The 22819-nt window shown below is 47.3% G+C and overlaps 1 protein-coding gene across 4 annotated transcripts; it reads right to left on the reverse strand.

The window, feature by feature from the left end:
• Nucleotides 1-2000: 2000 nt before the first annotated feature.
• Nucleotides 2001-21833, reverse strand: LOC307208724 (E3 ubiquitin-protein ligase TRIM39-like). 4 transcript variants are annotated; one of them, XM_079963612.1, is made up of 8 exons: nucleotides 21812-21833; nucleotides 19864-20070; nucleotides 18349-18873; nucleotides 12855-12953; nucleotides 9472-9702; nucleotides 7824-7846; nucleotides 6412-6527; nucleotides 2001-5653 (listed from the first exon to the last, which is right to left on the reverse strand). In XM_079963612.1, exons 3-8 carry the CDS (start codon nucleotides 18763-18765, stop codon nucleotides 5106-5108), a joined length of 1434 nt encoding a protein of 477 aa, XP_079819738.1. In that variant the 5' UTR covers nucleotides 18766-18873; nucleotides 19864-20070; nucleotides 21812-21833; the 3' UTR covers nucleotides 2001-5105. The 4 variants fall into 4 exon arrangements, with proteins under 4 accessions (XP_079819738.1, XP_079819739.1, XP_079819737.1 ...); XM_079963613.1 differs by lacking the exon at nucleotides 21812-21833 and adding an exon at nucleotides 21770-21788; XM_079963611.1 differs by lacking the exon at nucleotides 21812-21833 and adding an exon at nucleotides 21368-21763.
• Between the last annotated feature and the right edge of the window lie 986 nt (nucleotides 21834-22819).

Genomic DNA, 22819 nt, shown 5'->3' on the forward strand with positions numbered 1-22819 from the left:
GCGCTGACAATTGTAACTCTGTGTGGGACCTCCTAACACTCTTAACTACCGTATTTTTCACCCTATAAGACGCACTAGACCACAAGACGCACCTCGTTTTTGGAGGAGGAAAACAAGAAAGAAATATTCTAAATCCCAGAAGCCAGAACAGCAAGAGGGATCGCTGTGCAGCAAAAGCAGCGATCCCTCTTGCTGTTCTGGCTTCTGGGATAGCTGCGCAGCCTGCATTTGCTCCATAAGATGCACACACATTTCCCCTTACTTTTTAGGAGTGAAATAGTGAGTCTTATAGAGCAAAAAATACGGTAAGTTCTTCAGAACAATCTGGGGATGGGCAGCCGTGGTGTGACCATCGTAAAATCTGAAAAATTGACTTCTTTGTCCCTATTAAGGTCTTTGTGTCTTCTATATGCTTAGACCATATAATCACTGTTTTTTGGGGTTTTTTTAAAAAAAGAAGACAGACCATTTTCTGGAAAATCACACTTGATGAAATTAAATATTTTTAAAAAGCAGTATGCCAGTCTCTCACTATAATTCATTTTGGCAGTCCTATCCAGATTTATAAATGCTTAGGAATAGAAACAGGAAGTTGTTGTCTGTGCCATGGCTTGCACCCATCCTTTGCTCTTGTCCCCACTTACATCCCAAAATTTAGACCACCCTGAGCCACAAAGCACAGAGTAGGATCACTCCAGGGAGGGCTTCTGAGGAGACAAACTATAGGCCAAAGTGAAGAAAGGCCTGAGGTTTATTTATTATTACTATTAGATTTTTATATATTAGATTTCTAGACTGGCCTTCACCCAAGGATTACAGGGCAGTTTATAAACACCAAAATACGTAACGTAGTAACAAACATAAACAATGCCCCTCCCCCCCCCCTGTTTAAAAGACCATTGATTGTTTAATTAGCCAACGGCAACGGGGAGGAGGAATGCTTCACAAAAGCACCAGGCATAGGCGCCAGGTTGCCCCAAGATTGTCTTCTTCTTCGGCTATCACTTGTAGCCGAGTAAGATTGTCTTCCATAAACATGGTTTTAACAGTGAGTCCGTAAGTGACTGTGGAGGCCAATTCTGGACCCACACATCCTTCCACAGTGGGGACATTGGTTCCCAGACAGGAGTTGATCACGGTGTGGATTTGCCAAGCGTGCCTTCCTCCTGGCACGTTTCTCCTTGCGTTCTGAGTTCGAGTGTCTTCAAAGCCCATGACACCTTTGGTAAAGGCTGTTCTCCAAATGGAGCGCTCACAGGCCAGTGTTTCCCAATTGTTGGTGTTTATACTACCTTTTTAAAGATTGAGACATTCTTTAAACCTCTTTTGTTGACCACCAGCATTACGCTTTCCATTTTTAAGTTTGGAAAGGGGCACACATGAAATGTCATGTGTGTCTCCCAACAGTTCCGCTAGGCTGGTTAGGTCCCCGCAGCTTTTTTTTTTTTTTACTAGCTTCAGCTTGTAAAGCAGCTAGTGTTATTTTTGGACAGGAATAGCCTGACCATACACTGGTAACCTCCAGGTTGGATTACTGCATTGCACTGAAGAAGAAGAGTTTGGATTTGATATCCCACTTTATCACTACCCGAAGGAGTCTCAAAGTGGCCAACATTCTCCTTTCCCTTCCTCCCCCACAACACTCTGTGAGGTGAGTGAGGCTGAGAGACTTCAGAGAAGTGTGACTAGCCCAAGGTCACCCATCAGCTGCATGTGGAGGAGCGGGGAAGCGAACCCGGTTCACCAGATTACGAGTCTACCACTCTTAACCGCTACACCACGCTGGCTCTCAATGTATGGTGCTGCCCCGAAAGTTGGCCTGGGAGCTGCAGCTCCTGCAAAACATGGCACCTTGACTGCTACCCGGGGCAAGGTAAAGCCCCTGGTGTTACGTTGCTGCTGAAAGAACTGCAGTTCTGACATCTTTCTCCCGGCCGATAAAATAAAAATGCCCAAGAAGTGACACACGCGCACGCACACACACACACACACATATATCACTGTCAAATAAAACAAAGAGCTTTTATTAATAATCTTACAAGCCACAAGACACAGATCTTGCCCTAAGCTGTGGGTTGCCAGCCCACTCATGCTCAAGGGTCGGACGCACCCAAGTCAGAGCTTCCTCAGCCGCATAGACGCACACGTACACAAGTCAATCGCGCAACTCCAGACACTACCATTGGAAGGTAGAGGCAAGCTGAGCCCCACAGGACATCACTGGGAGGGATGGGTTAAAGCCAATAACTAACCTGTGGCTGAACTGAGAATTGAATGTCTTAGAACAGGGTGGGTAGGTAAACCTGTGGCCCTCCAGATGTTGCCTTAGTCCAGGCATGTCCAAAGTCAGTTTTGGGGGGTCTAATCTGGCCCGTCGGTCTGTTTAATCTGGCCCCTGTGCCAGTTTATTTCCTGGGGTAAAATCCTAAAAAACCTCAACAACTTCAACCCTAAGAAAAGGTCAACAACTGTGGTCGGTCCTCACGGCCCTTCACTTCATCAAATCTGGCCCTCTTTGAAAAAAGTTTGGACATCACTGCTCTAACTCCAATCCCCTCCAGCCAGCATGGTCCAGAGCCCGGGGTTGTGGCAGCTGTGGTCCATCAACATCTGGAGGGCCTTGCTGTAGAGGAATTTTCCCTGCCATGTTCAGAGGCTGTTGGAATCTTTATTCAACATACATATTTTGCACTCAAGGGTATTCTAATCACAAACATAAAAAGGTAAAGGACCCCTGGACAGTAAAGTCCAGTCAAAGGCAACTATGGGGTTGCAGTGCTCATCTCGCTTTCAGGCCAAGGGAGTCGGCGGTTGTCCACAGACAGCTCTCCGGGTCATGTGGCCAGCATGACTAAACTGCTTCTGGCACAACAGGACTCTGTGACGGAAGCCAGAGCACACGGAAACACCGTACACCTTCCCACCGCAGTGGTACCTATTTATCTACTTGCACTGGTGTGCTTTCAGGCTGGACAAATGCCAGCTCCCTCGGCCTCAAAGCGAGATGAGCGCAGCAACCCCATAGTTGCCTTTGACTGGACTTAACAGTCCAGGGGTCCTTTACCTTACCTTTACCAATCACAAACATACCTACCTTCTGTAATAACTTTTAATATTCTAACTCTGGTGGAATCTCTCAGGACGAGTGGCGGTGGTGAGAAAGTTGCATATTCATCTGCTCCCCATTACCTTTTTTATTTGTTCTTGTCACCTATTGAAAGCTGCTTCTTTCCCCATCTTTAAGCAGCAGCAGCAGCACCATTCTTCCATGAAAAGGCTCCAAAAAAAGGCTGTTTCCTAAGGCAGGAGCAGCCAAGCTGAGATCATATAATGACGGATGGCCACCCAACCTCTGCTTAAAAACCTCCAAGCAGTGTGATGATGTCACACTACAGTGCAGCCAGATTGGTCTGCGTTCCAAACAGGTAAACGTAGCAGCTGCATTTTGCTGACTTCCCCCAAAACATTGCCCAAAGAGGTGTTTTTTGGTGTTGCTCCATCAGCCTCACATTTGGCTAAGCCGTGCAACATGGGTGAATTTCAGGATAGAAAGGCTTGCAGAGGTGCCTTTTCCTCGATTCAAGTGAACTACTGGAAAACGTTCACCTTCCATTGCAGGCCATTGCCCTCGACTCATCTGTGCACTGTGGGCACTACTTTTACCCGTGACAAATGCTGCCAGGCATTCCTCTTCACAGCCCACAGGCAAGGGTCACAATACATGCCATTCAATTCATGAAAGACTTTGGGATGGCAGCTTGAGTTAAAGCCAAATGGATGCCGCCAACTACAAATCATACAACTGGCCCTTTGGATAAAATTTGGGCCTTGAGACCAGCTTGTCCAAGGGCGCTCACTACCAGGCAGCTCTGCTTCCTGGGTCTCAGTTCCAGCACCCCTCAGTCCAGATCTGCCAGCTGGCTGCAAGGGCTGTGCAGCCCATAACAGGACTGGGCAATATATCGATATGTCACCCAGAACTGGTTTCAAGTCCGCACCATGATATTGCTTTCATAGTTTTTGACCTGGCAATATATTGTGAATCATGATGTGCATTTGTGTGCTATGCAAAAAAATCACAATGTGGGGAAAACTGTGAAGCCAGTCAAGGCCTTTACATAGCTCCATCCTCATTTCAGACGTTGTGATGTATCAGTATACCGTGATGTTCAGCTGGCGATATACTGTGATGCTGAAAACCGGGTATTGCCCAGCCCTGGTCCATAGATATCTCTTAACACTCTACCCAGGGAGTGCTGGGGTGTTCCAGAGGAAAGGATCCATACCTGGCCTGCTTTATTCTCACATGTACATTACAGCACTCTACCAAGACTACAGGAGGCTGCTTCTGCATACACTGGATAAGATGCAGAAGGAGCAACGAAGGGAAAAAGATATGGTTTCTGCAATCTACACACGCACAATGATGAATCCCTTCAGACAGGTCACTTCCCTCTACTGCCCATGTAGCACACGCCTGCCACGCTCTCATTCACACACATTTCTGACCAGCTCTGCCCACAGCTAATGCAAACAGTGTGGCTTGGTTTTTCTCCACCCTGCCCCCCAAGTTTCAGCATCACCGTCTCAGATTTAAGCCCTGTTTGAGGTTTGGGAAAGCAGAAGGAATCCATTTCTTCACTGGCCTCCACAATAGCCGAACTACTCCAAAACAGGCTCTTTGCTTTTGTGGGAATATTCCCTTCATTAGCGTCACATCCCTTCAAGAAAATGTGAAGCCAAAAAGATAAATACCAATATTTCTGTAGGGTTCCCGCGGTCCCCTCCCCCTTCAGTGGTGTTTTTGAAAGCCTTTCCACGTTTCCTTCTGCCATTCCCGGCTGGGGATGACGCAACTTGGTTTCCTGCTCCCTTGCGTCCTTCTCCACTGAGAAACTGCCTTAAATAACTCCCTCAACACATTTGATAAGATATTTAGATTAATATTTTAGTTGGGGGGGTGGGAAACAGATATTTGATATTATCTACTTTCCTTTATGCTCTAATAATTTTTTTCTTCAAATTCATTCAATTAAAAACCACCTTTGAGGGCTAATCCTAGAACGAGGTTGCGGGGCGCAGAGGGAGAAGAATCGGCCATCTTGTCACTCCCAGTCCGTGGGAGGCCGAATGATGAGGGGAGCAGCATTCTTGCGTCCGGCACGGATTCCTGGGTAGAAAAAAGGCCACAGCTTCTCCGTGAAGGTGTCGGTGAAAGTGTAGATGTGGGAGCGGTCCGTCACATTGTAGAAGGAAAGTCTGCCGGCCTCATAGTCCAGGAAGACACCCACTCGCTTGGGTTTGGTGGCGACACTGAGGGGTGTGAACGGGGTGGTGGTGGCCGCGTACTTGTCCCCGTTGAAGAGCCTCACCCGCCAGTAGCCAGTCTCCGGCAGGGAGGTCGTCTCCCCTTTGCGGCTCACAGATTCGTTACAGACCCCTAGGGCCCAGTGGGTCTTTTCGCCCACTTCCACTTCCCAGTAGTGGCGGCCCGAAGTGAAGCCCTCCGTCGCCAGGACACAAGGGTAGGTGGTGAAGCGCCGCGGGCTGTCGGGCAGGTCTCGCAGGCGTTGCTCCACAAACTTGACGCTCTTCCGGTCCTCGGAGAGCACTAAGTTGGGATGGGCCGTCTCAGGGTCGAGGGTCAAATCTCCTGCAGGAAAAGGGAGAGACGTTCGTTCAGGCTCGGCTGTGACGGTGGCCAGGCCTCAATGGCTCGGGATGCTTTTTTTTTTTTTAAATAATTTTCATTTGATTTTACAAATACAGAATATAACATATATAACAATACAACACAAAATACATGTCCATATTTAGAGATTTCTCCAAATCCATTCAACTTAAATGTTCAGAAACCAAGGCGTGGCTTCCGATTGGCTAAAGGAAGCTCCTGCAAGAAGCTCCTGCAGCCAATCAGCAGCCATGAAAGTGGTGTCGGACTTTCGGGTTCCAAAGAACGTTCACAAACCGGAACACTCACTTCTGGGTATGTGGCGTTGGGAGCCAAAACATTCGACTCGCAAGGTGTTTGGGATCCAAGGTACAACTGTATCATTCCTGTTACTGCTGACAACTGGCTGTGCTGGGTGGGGTGTGTGTGTGTGTCGCAAAACATCTGGAGCGCATCAGACTGCGGAGGGCTAATACTGTTCCTCTCCCACTATCAACTATTCTAGCACACCTCTCCTGGACTCGGTTCATTACAGAGTTGTGTTGTGTGTGCAATGATCAGAATTAAGCTCAATTGCTTGGACGGTGCTAATCCGCAGAATCTATTCCAAACTCAAAGAGTTTTGTTGGCACTGTGGACGATCCCCCTGATCCATGAGCAAGGGAGAAGAGGCCCAATTCTCCCAGCCCCCACACCAACCAAAAAGAAAAATGCCTGGATGTGGCACCACACCAGCTTACCTGTGAGCCTCTTGATGATTTTGCGCAAGACGAAGTACTGCCTGGGGAAGTTGCAGAAGTTCTTTTCCAGCTCGATGGAGACCAGGTTAAGCTTCTGGGCCTGCACCTCTTCACATCTGCAAGAAAAAGAGCAGAGCAGGTTGGATGAGGGCAAGTCCATGGTTGGGGAACCTGTGGCCCCTTCAGATGTTGCCGGGCTCCCAACCCCTAGCAGCCCCAGCCAGGATGGACAAGAGTCAGGGATGCTGCAAGCTGTGGGCCCCAGGAACATGTGGTGGGCCCCAGGTTCACTGTCCCTGAAGTTGTCCATTGCTTCCATGTGTCCCCCAATCATTTTTCATTTCATGGTCATTGTGAGGCCAGACTTCAAATACTTGTAAGGTCTGGTCAGTGCCTGGATGAGTGATGTCATGAGAACCTACAGGTCTGCAGCCTTGGCTTCTGGGATGGAAGGAAGATGGGATATCAGTGTACATACGTAAATTAGCGAATAAAAATTCTTGAGATTCACAAGTACTTTTAATTCTGCTGATTCTCTTATGCTGCTTTTTACATATTTTTTGTGCCTTTTAGTTTAGTATGCTTTATGTATATGCTTTTTTATTTTTGTAAACTATCCTGGGAATATGATTGAAATGCAGTTATAAAAAAATACTTACAATAAATATATAAAAGAGTCTCCAGACCTGGGGTGGGGGGAATGAATCGTCTCCCAGGCTATAATTGAGCAACTTGTTTATTTTCATGGAGGTTTTCTTTAGTTTTCACCAGGTTTTCCCAAACTTGAGTTTCCGGCTGTTTGTGGACTGCAACTCCCATCATCGCTAGGTAGCAGGACCAGTGGTCAGGGATGATGGGAACTGTAGTCCAGAAACAGCTGGAGACCCAATTTTGTGAAACCCTGCTGGCAGTGTTCGAAACTCCCATTGTTCTAGGGGCATTTTCACTAGCCTTGGCCTCGATCAAAGGCCAAACTGTTCTTGGAAGGACTCCCACTAGAAATGAAGTGGCACTTTTAGATCCAACCCCTTGCCTTTGTCCTTACAAGTATTTGCTTCAGCAAAGCAGGGGCCTTTCATACCTTCAACCACACCTGATGCCAAAGGAACAGTAAGGTAGGTTGCAAAGCAAATCTCTCTGGGGAGAGCTTTCCACAACTGTGAAGGCGGATGGCGCCACCATAGAGAAGGCCCAGTTTTTGGTAGCTGCCCACCTCCTTTCAGAAAGCAAAGGCATCCATTGGAAGCGCTCCTTCAAGAGGTAAGGAGACCAGCAGTCTTTAAAAGAGCACTTTATGTGTCAAACCAGGACAAATGCTTGTCCAACAGATGTTTATGACAAGGACCACCTCATAGGACCCCATGTTAAGAGGCAGTGAGGCCGTTTTGATGACCAAAGAATTTGCTCCTTACCTTTCGAGGGTGTGCTTCACATCCTGCATGAGGAGGACAAGAAATAAAAATTGTTAAGAGTCGTGTAGTCATGAAGGAGCGCAACCGCGAAGTAAAATCTATCTATGCAGACAGGTGAAATGAGGAAGATCCCACCTTTGGTTAAAGCAACACATATTATTCTGCTGTTTTAGCTTAAAAAAGCACAGGCATGTGCAAACCACGTCAACTTCCAGCCTGCCACTGCAATGTCCTGAAATATTAGCTACCGTATTTTTCGCCCTATAGGATGCACCGTCCCATAAGGCGCACCTAGTTTTTTTTTTGGGGGGGGGGGAAATAAAGGGGAAAAAATTATTTCCCCCCCCAGGCGCGGGGCTGGGGCGGGGGAGGCCCGAGCTTCCCCCGCCCCAGCCCCCAAACAGGAAGCTCTCTGCAAGCCGTGGGAGCCCAGCGGAGCTCTTGCGGAGAGGTCCGCGAAGCCTGGATGCGCTGAGCTCAGCGCGCGCAGGCTTCGGCATGCAGGCGACTCTCCACAAGCAGTGGGAGCACTCCCGCTGCTTGTGGAGAGGTCCACGAAGCCTGGATGCGCTGAGCTCAGCGCGCGCAGGCTTCGGCATGCAGGCGACTCTCCACAAGCAGTGGGAGCGCTCCCGCTGCTTGTGGAGAGGTCCACGAAGCCTGGATGCGCTGAGCTCAGCGCGCGCAGGCTTCTGCATGCAGGCAACTCTCCGCAAGCAGCGGGAGCGCTCCCGCTGCTTGCGGAGAGGTCCGCGAAGCCTGCAGAGCGAGAGGGGGTCGGTGCGCACCGACCCCTCTCGCTCTCCAGGCTTCAGCGAAAGCCTGCATTCGCCCCATAGGACGCACACACATTTCCCCTTCATTTTTGGAGGGGAAAAAGTGCGTCCTATAGGGCGAAAAATACGGTATATGCATCTATCCAAGGATCTGCCTTCACAAAGCAAACCAATTCTGATGACCTTACACTGGATTTCATGCCTGCATGTGAACTACAGAAAGCTAGTGCCCTATGCATCTTGCCCTGCTGCCCACAAGAGGCATACAGATTCACATCCAAAGGGTCTATAGAAATTGGGGTTCACAGACCCTTATGGAAATGTTAGATGAGAGGTGGAGGAAGTGGGGAACAGAAATGGGCTGGCGCAAGACTAGAATTCATCGACCCTTTGTTCTACTCTGAGTTACACAATCAGTGATGGAACCAAAACCCCACATGAAGGCCCATGAGCCTCCTGTCCACCCCACTGCACAGTGGCCCCAAGCCAAGAGCACTGTATTTCCAGGAAACTGGTTAAGGCAAATTATCTCTGGAGGTTCTTTGAACCCATCACATGGAATCACTGCTTCCTAAGAAAATCCTGTTTAGAGCTTTATCTGCTCCATCAGGCTGCAGCTGAGGAAAAAAGGGGGAGAAGGCTCTCTCTTTCAGATCCGTGGGTGCAAAAGATAATTCAAGTCTGTTTTAATCTACTGTTGATTTACCGCCTGCCTTAAGTTTACTGGTGGTTTACTACTCCTTAAAGCACTAGAGAAAAGTAAGGGAAGGAGGCAGACTCAAGGGCTGCTGAGGAATGGGATGTCCCAAGTAGCATTTGTTCAGATGCAGGAGATGCCCCCCCTTCCAGGTAGACTCTGATGCACACCCCACCTTGAGCATCTCCATGCCTGACTGCAGACACTTCTCCTCGATTTCCGTGATGAGGCTGTTGAGGGAGACCCGCTGCTCAGACAGCTCAGCCACATTGTCCTTTAGTTTCTGCAAGATCTCCTTCTCCTCGTCCTCCAGGTGTTGCATCAGCACTTCTTGCTCCTCCTCCAGGAACAAATGCATCTCCTCGAACTCTCGGATGATGAGTTGGCGGCGGTCCTCAACCTTCCGCTGCAGGGAGATGGGAGACAGGGTTCAGGTAGGGCTCAGTGAGGTCAACCCAATGAGGCTGATGCTCAGGATTGGCAGAAAGAGGGAACTTCCTCACACAGCACAAAACCGTGGTGTGACACCCAAATTCAAGTACTTGCTCAGTTGCGACTCTCACAGGGTGACCTTGGGACAGTCTCCCTCTCAGCCCAACTTACTGTACAGAAACAACAAAAAGAGCCTTGTGACACCTTGAGCACTAATTTAGTGGATCAAAGTCCATTTCATCAGATGAATGATGATAATGTGTTGAGGTGGATTCTGTCTATGAAAGCTTACATCATAATAAATGTGTCAACCTTTAGAGTGTCACAAGAATCTTTGTGGTTTGTGCTCCAACAGACTAACGCTGGCTAACGCTCTTGAAATTGGAAGGTCACCAATTTTTTTGTGAAGGCAGAGGAGAGTTATCCCACTGTGTACCACCTAGAGTTGGAGGAAAAGTTGGCTATGAAGTGTGGCAATCTAATGTTTTTTGGAATACAGTACTCTCCAGATATGAATTTAATTCATTCTAGGCATCTGTACTTAGCCCAAAATGTTCGTAACTGCAGGCGCCTCTTCTGCGCATGTGCACAGCACAATAGAGGTATACACAATATACACAATAGAAGTATACACTTCTGGGTTTGCCACGTTCTCAACCCAGAAGTTACATATCCAGAGCGGTATGTAACCGGAGGGTCCACTGTAATGTGATTCTCTACTATGGGCGGTACTATGGCATCTCAATGCAACATTAAAAAGAACTAGATGAATTCATTTAGGCCAAGTCTGTCAGCCATTTTAGCCAAACTGAACCTCCTCGTTCAGAGGCAATATGCCTCTGAATATCAAATGAGAGGGACAAAACCCAGAAGGGAAGGTCCAGGAAACCTTGCACTGTTTCTGGGTTCCCAAAGTTACTAATGCTGAAAGAGTGCATTGCTTGCTGCTGCCACTGTAAAGCTGGCATAAATTTGTTGTATTTTTTATTGTTTCAATATGCTTTGGTATATTTGTACAATTGTCGGCTATCCCAGGCTTTGCAAAGCGGATAAGAGGAGCATAAACATTACATACACAATTGTGGCTACACAGCATACTGGGCTACACGGTTTCACCTGTATCACTAAGACAAATCCTTGTGTTTTCCCACCCACAGATGTGGCTTCTTAGCTGTTACTAATAACAATGCACTTTTTAAGTTGTTTGAAGGGTACTTTGTGGGTTGTTGTTGTTGTTTTGCAAAACATTTTTTATCATCATCATCATCATCAAAAGCAATTTCCAGAGGAGCTAAAACTAAAAGAAATTAAAAGCAAGGGAGCATGAAGAACTGTCAGGACTAAACGGAAGGAAAAAAAGAACACATTATCCCAAAGTATGCAATTCTGGTACATTACAATTTTCCGGTGTGCTACTGTGTTCCTTTTTATAATTGGTTCGTTTTGACATAAAAGTTAACAGAATGTATTTTCTTAAACCATTCTAATTCTGCCATGGTGGGGTCAGAAGGGCAACAAAAAAGTGGCACAGAACTTTGAGATAGTTAACTATATATTCCAAATGCCTGTGCTCGGCATTTATTTTTTGAGGGAATCTTGGTGCAGGTGTATCACAACAAATGAAAATATCACAGACAGTTGTACCTTGGAAGTCGAACGGAATCCGTTCCGGAAGTCTGTTCAACTTCCAAAATGTTCGGGAACCAAAGCACGGCTTCTGATTGGCTGCAGGAAGTTCCTGTAACCAACTGCAAGTCGCGGAAGCCCTGTTGGACATTTGGCTTCCAAAAATAGTTTGCAAACCAGAACAGTCACTTGGTGTTCGGGAGCCAAAACGCTCAAGAACTAAAGCTGTTCGAAAACCAAGGTATGACTGTACCTGCTTTTATTTTATACAGCGAGTGGTTTTATTAACTATTTCCTATTAAGTTTTCTTTCTTTTTTCGATAGCAGTTACAAACTCGGTGGAGCATGGAAATTCTGTGCTATTCTTGTGGAGAAGCAGTTAAATGTGGGTTGAACGAGGTAACTTAGGTAGATTTGTAGACGGTTGACAGACAGAACCCAAAGAGAACTCATTAATAGTTCCTCGTCATCTTGGAAAAAAGTGGCAAGTAGGATGCTGCAGGATTCTGTTCTGGGCGCTTTATACTGAGGGGATGCTCATCAAATTTGCAGATGACACCACACTGGAAGGGGTAGCCCATGCCCCAGAAGACAGAATCAGCATTCAATTTGACTTTCAGCAGATTGGAGAGCTGGGCCAAAACTAACAAAATAAATTCCAACAGGGACAAATGTAAGGTTCTGCACTTAGGCAAGAAGAGCCAGCAGCACATATATGAACCGACCCAGACTCTGCAACTGTGAGCTGAAGCCTTCTTTGTGTGCCCCCTCCCCAAGGGGACTGGAGGGTGGCAACACGAGAACAGGCCTTTTCTGTAGTGGCTCCATATTTGTGGCATGCTCTTCCCAGGGAGGTTTCCCTGGCGCCTTTGTTACATATCTTTAAGTGCAATGCAAAAGCATTCCTCGTGATGTACTGTTGTTTTTAATGTGTGTATTTTTCCTTTACCCCTTGGATATTATGAAAGCTTGTCTTTTGTTTTTATAAAGACTCCTTGAGCTGCCTCAGTGAGAGAAAATGTTAATACTACTAGTAAGGTAAAGGTAAAGGGACGCCTGACCATTAGGTCCAGTCGTGACCGACTCTGGGGTTGCGGCGCTCATCTCGCTTTATTGGCCGAGGGAGCGGGCGTACAGCTTCCAGGTCATGTGGCCACCATGACTAAGCCGCTTCTGGCGAACCAGAGCAGCGCACAGAAACGCCGTTTACCTTCCCGCCGGAGCGGTACCTATTTATCTACTTGCACTTTGACATGCTTTCGAACTGCTAGGTTGGCAGGAGCAGGGACCGAGCAACGGCAGCTCAGCAGGATTTGAACTGCCGACCTTCTGATCGGAAAGTCCTAGGCTCAGTGGTTTAACCCACAGCGCCACCCACGTCACACTACTAGTAGTAGTCCACTTGAATTCAAGCAAGGCTCACAGGGTTTCCACTGCAGCATTTGCTTTGGGAGAAAATTCTAAGTGAAAGAGATACAATCCAAAGCATGCAGCACTTGCCTTGAGCTCCCCTGGCTTCTTCTCCTCCCGGGATCTGCACTGGCCGATCTCATGCAGCTTTCGTTCAAGTGGCTCCAGGCATTTCTGCAGCTTTTCCTGCTTGAAAGAGTAGATGGCATAATTGGGAGCTAGCACAGTTAAACAGTACGAGTCACGAGCATAAGAACCACCCATCTTGCTTCCTGCAGTGGCCAAAAAACAAACAGACAGACACCTCTAGGACGCCCACAAGCAGTGTTAGAAACTCAGATATATAAGCTAAGTGCCAAATAGCTCCTTAAATCAAGGTTACAGTCTCCAAAATGGAATGCCCTCATCTTCAAAAAGGGGAAAAAGGAAGACCCAGGTAACTACCAACCGGTGATCTTGACATCAATACCAAGGAAGAGCCTAGAACAGATAATTCAACAGTCGGTCTATGAGCATTTAGAAAAGGATGCTGTGATTACTAAGACCCAGCATGGGTTTCTCAAAAATAAGTCATGCCAGACCAATCTGATTTTGTTTTTTGATGGAATTACAAACTTGTTGGTTCAGGCAGGAAAACACTGTGGACATAGTAAGGCTTTTGACCCCACCCCCCGGTGATATTTTCGTGAGGAAGCTGGTAAAATGTGGGTTGAATGAGGTAGCTGTTAGGTGGATGTGTAGCTGGGTGACTGACCAAACCCAAAGAATACTCATTAATGGTTCCTTGTCATCCTGGAAAAAAGTGAGAAGTGGAGTGCCACAGGGTTCTGCCCTGGGCCCGTTGTTGTTCAATGTCTTTATAAATTACTTGGATGAAGGAATTGAGGGGATGCTCATCAAATTTGCAGACACCAAACTGGGAGGGGTAGCTAATGCCACAGAAGACAGAATCAGAATTCAAAATGACCTTGACACATTGGAGAACTGGGCGCAAAATAACAACTTGAATTTCAATAGTGACAAATGTAAGGTTCTGCACTTAGGCAGGGAGAACCAGATGCACAAATATAGGATGGGGGACACCTTGCATACTAGCAGTACATGTGAAAAGGACCTAGGAGTCTTGATGGATCACAAAGTATCCATCTGTATGGATGGAGCAGCAGTATGATGCAGCAGCAGCAAAAACAAAACAAAACCTGTGTCCAGATCGAGGGAAGTCATAGTGCCACTCTATTCTGCCTTGGCCAGATCACATTTGGAATACAGTGGTGCCCCGCAAGACGAACGCCTCGCAAGACGGAAAACCCGCTAGACGAAAGGGTTTTCCATTTTGGAGGCGCTTCGCAAAACGAATTTCCCTATGGGCTTGCTTCGCAAGACGAAAATGTCTTGCGAGTTCCTGCGGGGTTTTTTTCCTTCCCCCCCCCCCTTTTCCTAAGCCCTAAGTCGCTTATCAGCTGATCCGCTAAAAGCCGCTAAACCGCTAATAGCGCTAATCCGCTAAGCTGTCAAGGGGCTTGCTTCGCAAGACGAAAAAACCGCTATACGAAGAGCCTCACGGAACGGACTAATTTCGTCTTGCGAGGCACCACTGTACTGTGTCCAATTCTGTGCACCACAATTTAAGAAGGATCTTGACAAGCTGGAACAAGTGCAGAGGAGGGCAACCAAGATGATGAAGGGTCTGGAAACTAAACCTTATGAGGAGTGCTTGAAGGCATGGGTATGTTTAGCCTGGAAAAGTGGAGACTGAGAGGAGATACGATAGCCATCTTCAAATATCTTAAGGGCTGTCACATGGAGGAGGGAGCAGGCTTGTTTTCTCTTGCTCTGGAGGGTAGGACTCAAACCGAAGACTTCAAGTTGCAAGAAAAGAGATTCCGACTAAACATTCGGAAAAAAATTTCTGACAGTAAGAGCTGTCCAGCAGTGGAACAGACTCCCATGAGAGGTGGTGGACTCTTCTACCTTGGAAGTTTTTAAACAGAGGTTGGATGGCCATCAGTCAAGGATGCTTTAGCTGAAATTCCGGCATTGCAGGGGGTTCGACTAGATGACCACTGGGTCTCTTCTAACTCTAAGACTCTATGTCTAGTTGCAGTTTTGGAGTTAAACAGCTCTAAAATCTTATTTTTCATATGGTGGACTGACTGTGATTGATTCTCAGTTAAACATCTGGCTAGTTCCAATAGCTACATTGAGCTAGGTTAAGAACTTTGAGGACTTAAAGAAGAAAAGTCCCTTTATCCAGGGACAATCTACATATACACTGGCCTATTCCTGCCTCTTTTTCTCAAGGTTGACACAGACCTTTCATAATGTAAGAATATTCTTCACAACTGTGAACAGGGCAGTAGGGTGGGGTAAGTGAAGATAAGCTACAACAATTACATATAACGTTATTCACTACTCCTGCTCAGGCCGCAGAGAAAAAGCATTTTGGTTCCTGAAATTCATTCTGATTGTGCCGCTAAAATATAACTGACAGAATTGTACAGGGTGCGGTATTAGTGTGTGAAAACAGTTAAGATCCAATGATCCCCAGGCATGCACCTCCAGATGGTGGAGATGTCAGGTGCCATCTTGGTGCGCCCAGGAATCTTCATTTGGTCACAAGTGGTTGATAGGCAGGTGCAAAATGCACCTGGCTAATTTCAAACACTGCCCACAACTTGAGTGCTCACCTGCTACTGCTGCCAGATCTATCCTATACAGTGGTGCCTCGCAAGACGAAATTAATCCGTTCCGCGAGTCTCTTCGTCTTGTGGTTTTTTCGTCTTGCGAAGCACGGCTATTAGCGGCTTAGCGGCTTAGTGGCTATTAACAGTTTAGCGGCTTAGTGGCTATTAACGGCTTAGCGGCTTAAGAAAAAGGAAACAAACTCGCAAGAAGTCTTGCGAAGCACCTCAAAAAAACGGGAAACTCTTTCGTCTAGCGAGTTTTTCGTCTTGCGAGGCATTCGTCTTGCGGGGCACCACTGTAGTTAGAAGCAAAAGCTATCTTTAACAGAATGTAATGGCTTTAAAAACAGAAAATGAAACAAGTTGGGAGTTCCTGGTTCAAGTGCTATTTCAGAGATGTTCTAGATGAGGGTTCAGCAAACTTTTTCAGCTGGGGGCCAGTCCACTGTCCTTCATACCTTGTGGAGGGGCAGACTCTATTTTTTTTTGGGGGGGGGGGAATGAACAAATTCCTATGCCCCACAAAAAACCAAGAGATGCATTTTAAATAAAAGGTCACATTCTACTCATGTAAAAACACACAGATTCCTGGACTGTCCGCAGGCCGGATTTAGAAGGCAATTGAGCCGGCCCGGGCCTTAGGTTGCCTACCCATGTTCTAGATGGTCTTTTGCAAACAACCTTTGCCCTCCTACCCACAATCTCTGCAGCATTATTTCTATGGAAATAGTAATGCTGTCCTACCCTGACGAGATTCTGCTATATGGTGTCAGAAGTGTTCAAAACTCCCATTATTCTAGGCGCATTTTGCGACAAGGAATTTCATTAGCGTGAGCAGTTTCTGAGCTCTGGGCACAGTACCGCACCTAAGATTTCAGATTAAAGCAGCAGAATGGAAGGAAAGGACGACCTTTTTCTGGCTCCCCACTTCCAGGTACTCTCTGAAGACTGGAGAAGAGACCCTCTTAAGAATATCAGGGGGGTGGGCAGGGGAAGGACTAAACCATGTGAAAAATAAATGAATATTTTAGTCGCAGTTCATTCATTTTCAGCTTTGAATTCTTGTTATAAAAAAGTGCACCTAGACATTCCGTTGTTGCGCCCATAACCTAGGTTTAAGGTGCCATTTAGCTCCTAGCTTTCATATCTCTGTTTCTAACACGATGTCTGTATAGCATGGTGAGCAAGCATGATAAAGTGCTAGTGGATATTCCTGTATACTTTGATCTTTACAAGGTTTACTTATAAGACCAGATGATTGTGTTATAGTACAGTGGAACCTCGGGTTGCAGATGTAATCCGTGACGGAGGCACGTCCACAACCCACAGTGTTCGCATCCTAAAGCACTGTGTCTGAGCAGGTGCAATTTAGTGCTTCTGTGCAAGCGCGAGTGGCGAAACCCGGAAGTAACCCGTTCCGGTACTTCTGGGTTTCCCGTGGTTCGCAACCCAAAAACACGTAACCTGAAGCGTCCGTAACATGAGGTATGACTGTAGAATAGTTCATGATGTACCAACATAACTTAAAGTTAACATAGCTAGAATGTTTATGCTCGTCTTGTGTCTAAACATTTTCTATTTTGGATTGAACTGCGTGGGTAAGGAGTTTTCTAAACTGGGAACTCTGGAGAATACTGTCAAGTAGAAAGCAGGAAGTCTCTAACGTTCTGCTGATCACACTGGCTGAAGTGTGGTGTAGTATCAACAACAGATTGTTGGCCCTGTGTAACAGGTTATGGGCCAACTGACCTCACAAGTCTAACACGTACTGGTCAACATTTGGCCAGATGCATTCTGCACTAATTGAAGTGTTCACATCTTCAAGGGCAGCCTCATATACAGGGGGATTACTGCAATGCAAGCAAGGGAGAGGTTGCTGGAATTTGGGGAACTGTGAAAAAGAGTATTCTTCTCCAGAAACAACTGTAGCCTGGCAAGTAAGCAAGAGCTGGACAAAGGGAAGGACACTTGAGGTTCAAGTGAGAAAGCTGGATCTAAGTGTACCCCACCACACAGCAGCATAACTCCACTTATAGCAGGCTGCATACCTTGTTCCCAAACATAAGAGCAACCTACCCACATTGTGTCTGTCATTTGCTACCTTTATTTTGCTATTCTTCCAGCCTTCCTATTCATTATAGGAAGACAACTGTGTTCCCTTTCTCCATTCAACTCTGCACTGAATTCTCACATCAAATTTCAAGCTCCTTCCCTCATTTTTAAGGCTTTCCATTCCTCATCTCCATGACACCCTCTAATAGCAAGTCCACCTCTGACTGCAGTGCCTAACAGAAATTCAACTAACACGGAAGCCACCAAGAAACAAAAGAGAGGCACCAGAATACTCAGGGGACCCCTGAGTTTTGCAGAAACAGCAACAGCAGCCCCCACCCAGACAACCCTATGGAGACTGAGAGCAGTCAGTGGTCACTAGCAACCAGCTGAGCATTACTTTGAAAAGAAAAAATGGGAGAGTGAATTGGCTTACTTATAGTTCCCTGGAGGAAGCCGTGGCTGGCTGGCAGAGCACTTTAATGATTAAACAAGCAAACCAAAATATAGGACAGCATTTTCTTGCAGTTCCCACTTGGGCTTCCCTATTCAATCAGGTTAAGTACAGTCTGTGCAAGTTTATGTGCTACTGTGATGGCAAAAAAGGCATCTGCCCGCAATGGGCAGATACACATCCAATGCATACCTCACACAGCTGGTGATGTTTCTGGTTGTTATTTATATATATTAATCACATTGCTCATGGAAATGACTCCAAGTCACTCACAGACACAATAGAAATATTAAAACCAATTACTATGAACAAATTCAAATGTTGGTCTTCATGCCCTCTCCCGTCTTTTTTAAAAAACTTGATTCCAGCCATGTCCCCCCCCCCCGCACTTTACCTTATACTCCAAGGAGGCATCGTCCAGGGTCACCACCGTGTGGGAGCGGTGTTCGTGAGAGATCTCGCACACTAAGCAAACAGCCTCCTGGTCGTCCTTGCAGAAGAGGCGGAGGACTTCATTGTGCTTCTCGCACAAGTTCTCATCCCGCACCTTGCGCTTGTTCGTGACCTGCAGCTGCTTAGCTATCTCCACCATGTTGCCCAGCTGCCGGTTGGGCCTCAGAATGCGGTGGCGCGAAGTCTTGCGGCATACGGGGCAGGGGAAGTCCCGGTTCAGATCTTCCCACCAGCGGGTGATGCACACCCGGCAGAAATTGTGGCCGCAGTCAATGATCACGGGGTCCTTGAGGTACTCCAGGCAGACAGAGCAGCTGGCTTCTACCTGGAGGTTTTCCAAAGGGTTTGTGGTGGCCATGGCTCCTCAAAGGCAGGAGGGGGAAAGCATGGATGGCAGAACCAAGGGCTGTATCCAGCGTAGCCCTAAGTCACTTAGAGATATCCTTGTTGTGCTGGCGGAGCATTGCTTGCTGTGCAAAGGAAAACACAAACACAAGTATATTACGAAAGATTGCTCGCCAACAGATTACACAGCTGTTGTGCAACAAGCTTCCACTAGCACAACAGCTGTTTGATTCCTTCATTGCACAACCTTTAAACTATGCCATCCACTAATGCAAGGGATCTTGCACTAGCATACAATAACACTGCATATGGCCACGATAGAGTGGTGGCACAGTTCAATTTGTCCCAACTGTGTATTTTTCATAAAAACACCAAATTTGCACCATACACAGAATACACAATTATTCACAAATACTGAGGCATGTGATCTACCGTATACACAGGCATGTCAAATATTTCTAATTGAGCATAGTGTAAGCACACAATAAGCAGGTGGAAGTTTATTTAGTTGCTAGAACATCTTACATAGATTAAACTGTTACAGACTAACATTTACTCTGACTCTGAGGCAAACAGCAGCAGAACACAACACACCTGCTTCTCTAACTGTTAAGACTCACAAGACTGTTAATAACTGAACCAACTGAAATACCACAGAGTGTATGAAACCAACTGAACCAACTGAAATACCAGAAAGAGAGAAACGCCACAGAGCATATGACATCACAGGGTTCTACAGTCCTTTCAAACCTTAACATTTTCCATATGCATTTTGGATGCTAACAGCCCAACAGTTTGTGCTTCAGCAACATATGGAGAACAAAGTTCCCCGGACTTTCTCCTGCTGCTGCAGAATTAGTACAATCCCTGGAACCTATGACAGGTGTTCCTCTGCTATGTGTAATTTGCACACATTCTGCTAATGCTAAACACAGTAGCCCAACATCTGGAGGGCAGAATCTGTCTCCCAGATTCAAAGCTAACCTATTCACTTCATCACAGTGGCTCTCGACTAACCAATTAAAAAGTGTCCACTCTCAGCATTACAACAGTTTTAGTATTTGTCAGGGTACTTCAAAGTCCTTTAGGCAGGCGATGCCAGACTACCTACCCTGTTGTTTGGAGCTCCTCAGCTGCAAGCGTATTTTCCTCTCTGAGCAGGGTTTTGGACAGCAAAGATTTATCCATTGGGAGCTGGCCGAGGCATGATTGAACATCCCAGTTGAACAGTTAAGCTATGGCTGTTGATCTCTTCCAGTTCCTTAACACCAAGGCACCTTGCAAATGAGTCGTCTAGCATTTAACACTTTGGTATTCCCTTGGAAGGTCAAAAGGAAAAAAAATGTATTTAGAAAGCAATAATACTTCTCATTTCTACAGCATATTTCCAAGTGTTCGAAGTACTTCACATGTATTATCCAGTAACCCTTACAACAGCCTTTAAGGAAAATTAGTATTATAAGTTATCCCCATACAGCAGATGAGGTGCTGAGATTGAGAAAACACTGGCTTGCCCAAGGGTATTTATATCTCAAGCAAGATCTGAATTAGAGACTTTCTAACTTACCGGACGCAGGTGGCGCTGTGGGTTAAAGCCTCAGCGCCTAGGGCTTGCCGATCGAAAGGTCGGCGGTTCGAATCCCTGCGGCGGGGTGCGCTCCCGCTGCTCGGTCCCAGCGCCTGCCAACCTAGCAGTTCGAAAGCACCTCCGGGTGCAAGTAGATAAATAGGGACCGCTTACCAGCGGGAAGGTAAACGGCGTTTCCGTGTGCGGCTCTGGCTCTGGCTCTGACCAGAGCAGCGATGTCACGCTGGCCACGTGACCCGGAAGTGTCTCCGGACAGCGCTGGCCCCCGGCCTCTTAAGTGAGATGGGCGCACAACCCCAGAGTCTGTCAAGACTGGCCCGTACGGGCAGGGGTACCTTTACCTTTTTTAGCTTACCGAAACTCTGGGCCTGTCCACACTGGCGTAAACCATACATTTGTACCTGCTTGTCTCCCTATTAAAGTAGGGTCACCCTCTCCACCTGTTTCGTTCCAGATCTTTTACCCCTTTAAATGTCGGCTTTTGAGATTTCCCCTTTTGTACAGCGATATCAAATTCACCCTGTGGGGCCCAGATAGTGGGCCATTGCCTCCGAACCCAAACCATCTAGCAAAAGCTAAAATGCACCAGAGACACACTTTTAAACAGTCCTGTTTCAGTTAACAATGGAACAGCAGCCTCCTTCCTGGAGAGCTGGTCACCGTTTATGCAGCGCTTCTCCCAAAGCACTTCACAGGAGTTTATCTCAAGTGCTTGTACAACAGCCCAACCTCGTAGGCCCGGTATTGCCCTCACGTTGCGCTGTGTAGGAGCGGTGAGAGAATGCTGCACAATGAACAGAAAGAAGATACAGTACAGGGCTTTTATTTCAGCTCACCCCGTTCAGCTACTGCACCACTCCAGCGCAGGCAGAGGAGGAAGAGGCAGGGCAGCAGAGCTGGCGGTGGCCATCTGTCAGGGATACTTTAGTTGAGATCCCTGCACTGCAGAAGGGGGTTGGGCTTGATGACCCCCAGGATCCCTTCCAGCTCTGGAATTCCAGGACTGAGGCAGGCACCTGAAGCGCACCTGCAACCTGAAGCACAACGAAGCACAGGAGATCTCTGTGGAGAGGACTTGGGCTCGGGGGCTAAGCCTGCCCACCTGAGCCCAAGGCGCCCGTTCTTAAGGCGGCGCGGTGTTTTGAACCGGCTGCCAGGGAGAAGCCAGAGGGGCGGGGATCTCACGACCCGGAGGGGCTGCAATAGGGGCAGTTTCAGAGGGGGCTTTAGAGGGGCAATTACGGGAGGCCCCGCAAAGCCCGCCGCTCCTCCGCGCAGCACGGCCGCAATTACGGCAGCCCCGCCGCCCCGCTTTGGCCCTCACTTTCCCGCCCCGCGAACATGTGGGCGACGGCTGACGGGGCGAACCGAACGGCCTACTGGAAGTCCGGCCAACCGCCAGACCCCTCCTCCCACTTCCACAACAAACCCGTTCCGTAAACGCCACCACAGGAAGCGGCTCCTTCATTACCGGAAGCGACGCTCTGAGCTCCGCCGAGGCCATAGAGCTACAGGTTGATTCGTTCTCCCGCCCCCCCCCCCCCGCTCTGGGAAGCGGATCTGAGGTCACCGGAAGCGACGCTCTGAGCGCCGCCGAGACCATAGAGCTACAGGTTGATTCGTTCTCCCGGCCGCTTTCGCTATCTCCGCTTTCCATAGACGTGTGGCGTGCGGGTAGACTCACAAAAGGCGTCGCCTTCCGGGTTCCTTTCGCTCCCCCCCGTCCTGCGGCTCCCAGCAACTGCTATTCGGGAGCATTGCTGCCTCCAGCTGCTGCGGAAGAGCCTAGCTGTCGCGGCTAGTACCTAATCCTCTTTTAGAGTCAACCTGGTTGGTGGCCATCCTTGCCTCCTGTGGGAGGGAGTTCCGCAGTTTACCTGTGAAGAAGCGCTTCCTTTCACCTGAATCTTCCAACCATTGCCTTCATCGGGTGCCCACGAGTTTTGGTGTGACCAGAGAGGGAGAACTCTTCTTTCGCCACTTTCTTCATTCATATATATATATATATATATTGTTTCTACTTTTCAAGTTTATACATTTCACTATTTTTTACCATCATTTTGACATTTCAAAGCTTGACTTCCCTCCCCCTCTTTCTGCACTTCCTTCAATCTATTTTTAATATCTTCTGCATATCCACATGAACTTAATTTGCTCATTTCTTCATCTTCTTTAAATATATACTCTTATGAAGCTGCATAATTTCACGCAGTTCTATTGTAGCACCCTGCTTGTGGTTAACGCTTAGCTGGAATGAAATATTCAACGCAGCAATAGAGAAATTAAAATAGTAATTTATTTGTCAGACAAATAAATATGAGGCACAGTGGTATATGGTTACCAAGCTCTGGCCTGGCCTCTTGCCATTCTGGCCAGCACTTATATTTCCTTAATCCAGCCCCCTTGCTCCTCCTGTGGCTGCCTCTGTCCAATCAGCCTGGTTGAAATTCCTATTGGCTGTTTGCTAGAACCAATCACA

This window comes from Podarcis cretensis (assembly GCF_951804945.1).
Source record: "Podarcis cretensis genome assembly, chromosome: 2".
NCBI lineage: Eukaryota > Metazoa > Chordata > Lepidosauria > Squamata > Lacertidae > Podarcis > Podarcis cretensis.

What these genes read in the sequence shown, in the direction of transcription:
- LOC307208724 (XM_079963612.1), bottom strand. Translation starts at nt 18,765, where the DNA reads ATGGCCACCACAAACCCTTTGGAAAACCTCCAGGTAGAAGCCAGCTGC. An exon ending in CAGGCATGGAGATGCTCAAG is followed by an intron (nt 7,847 to 9,471) that starts GTGGGGTGTGCA and finishes CTCCTCATGCAG; the next exon opens with GATGTGAAGCACACCCTCGA. An exon ending in AATCATCAAGAGGCTCACAG is followed by an intron (nt 5,654 to 6,411) that starts GTAAGCTGGTGT and finishes CTTTTCCTGCAG; the next exon opens with GAGATTTGACCCTCGACCCT.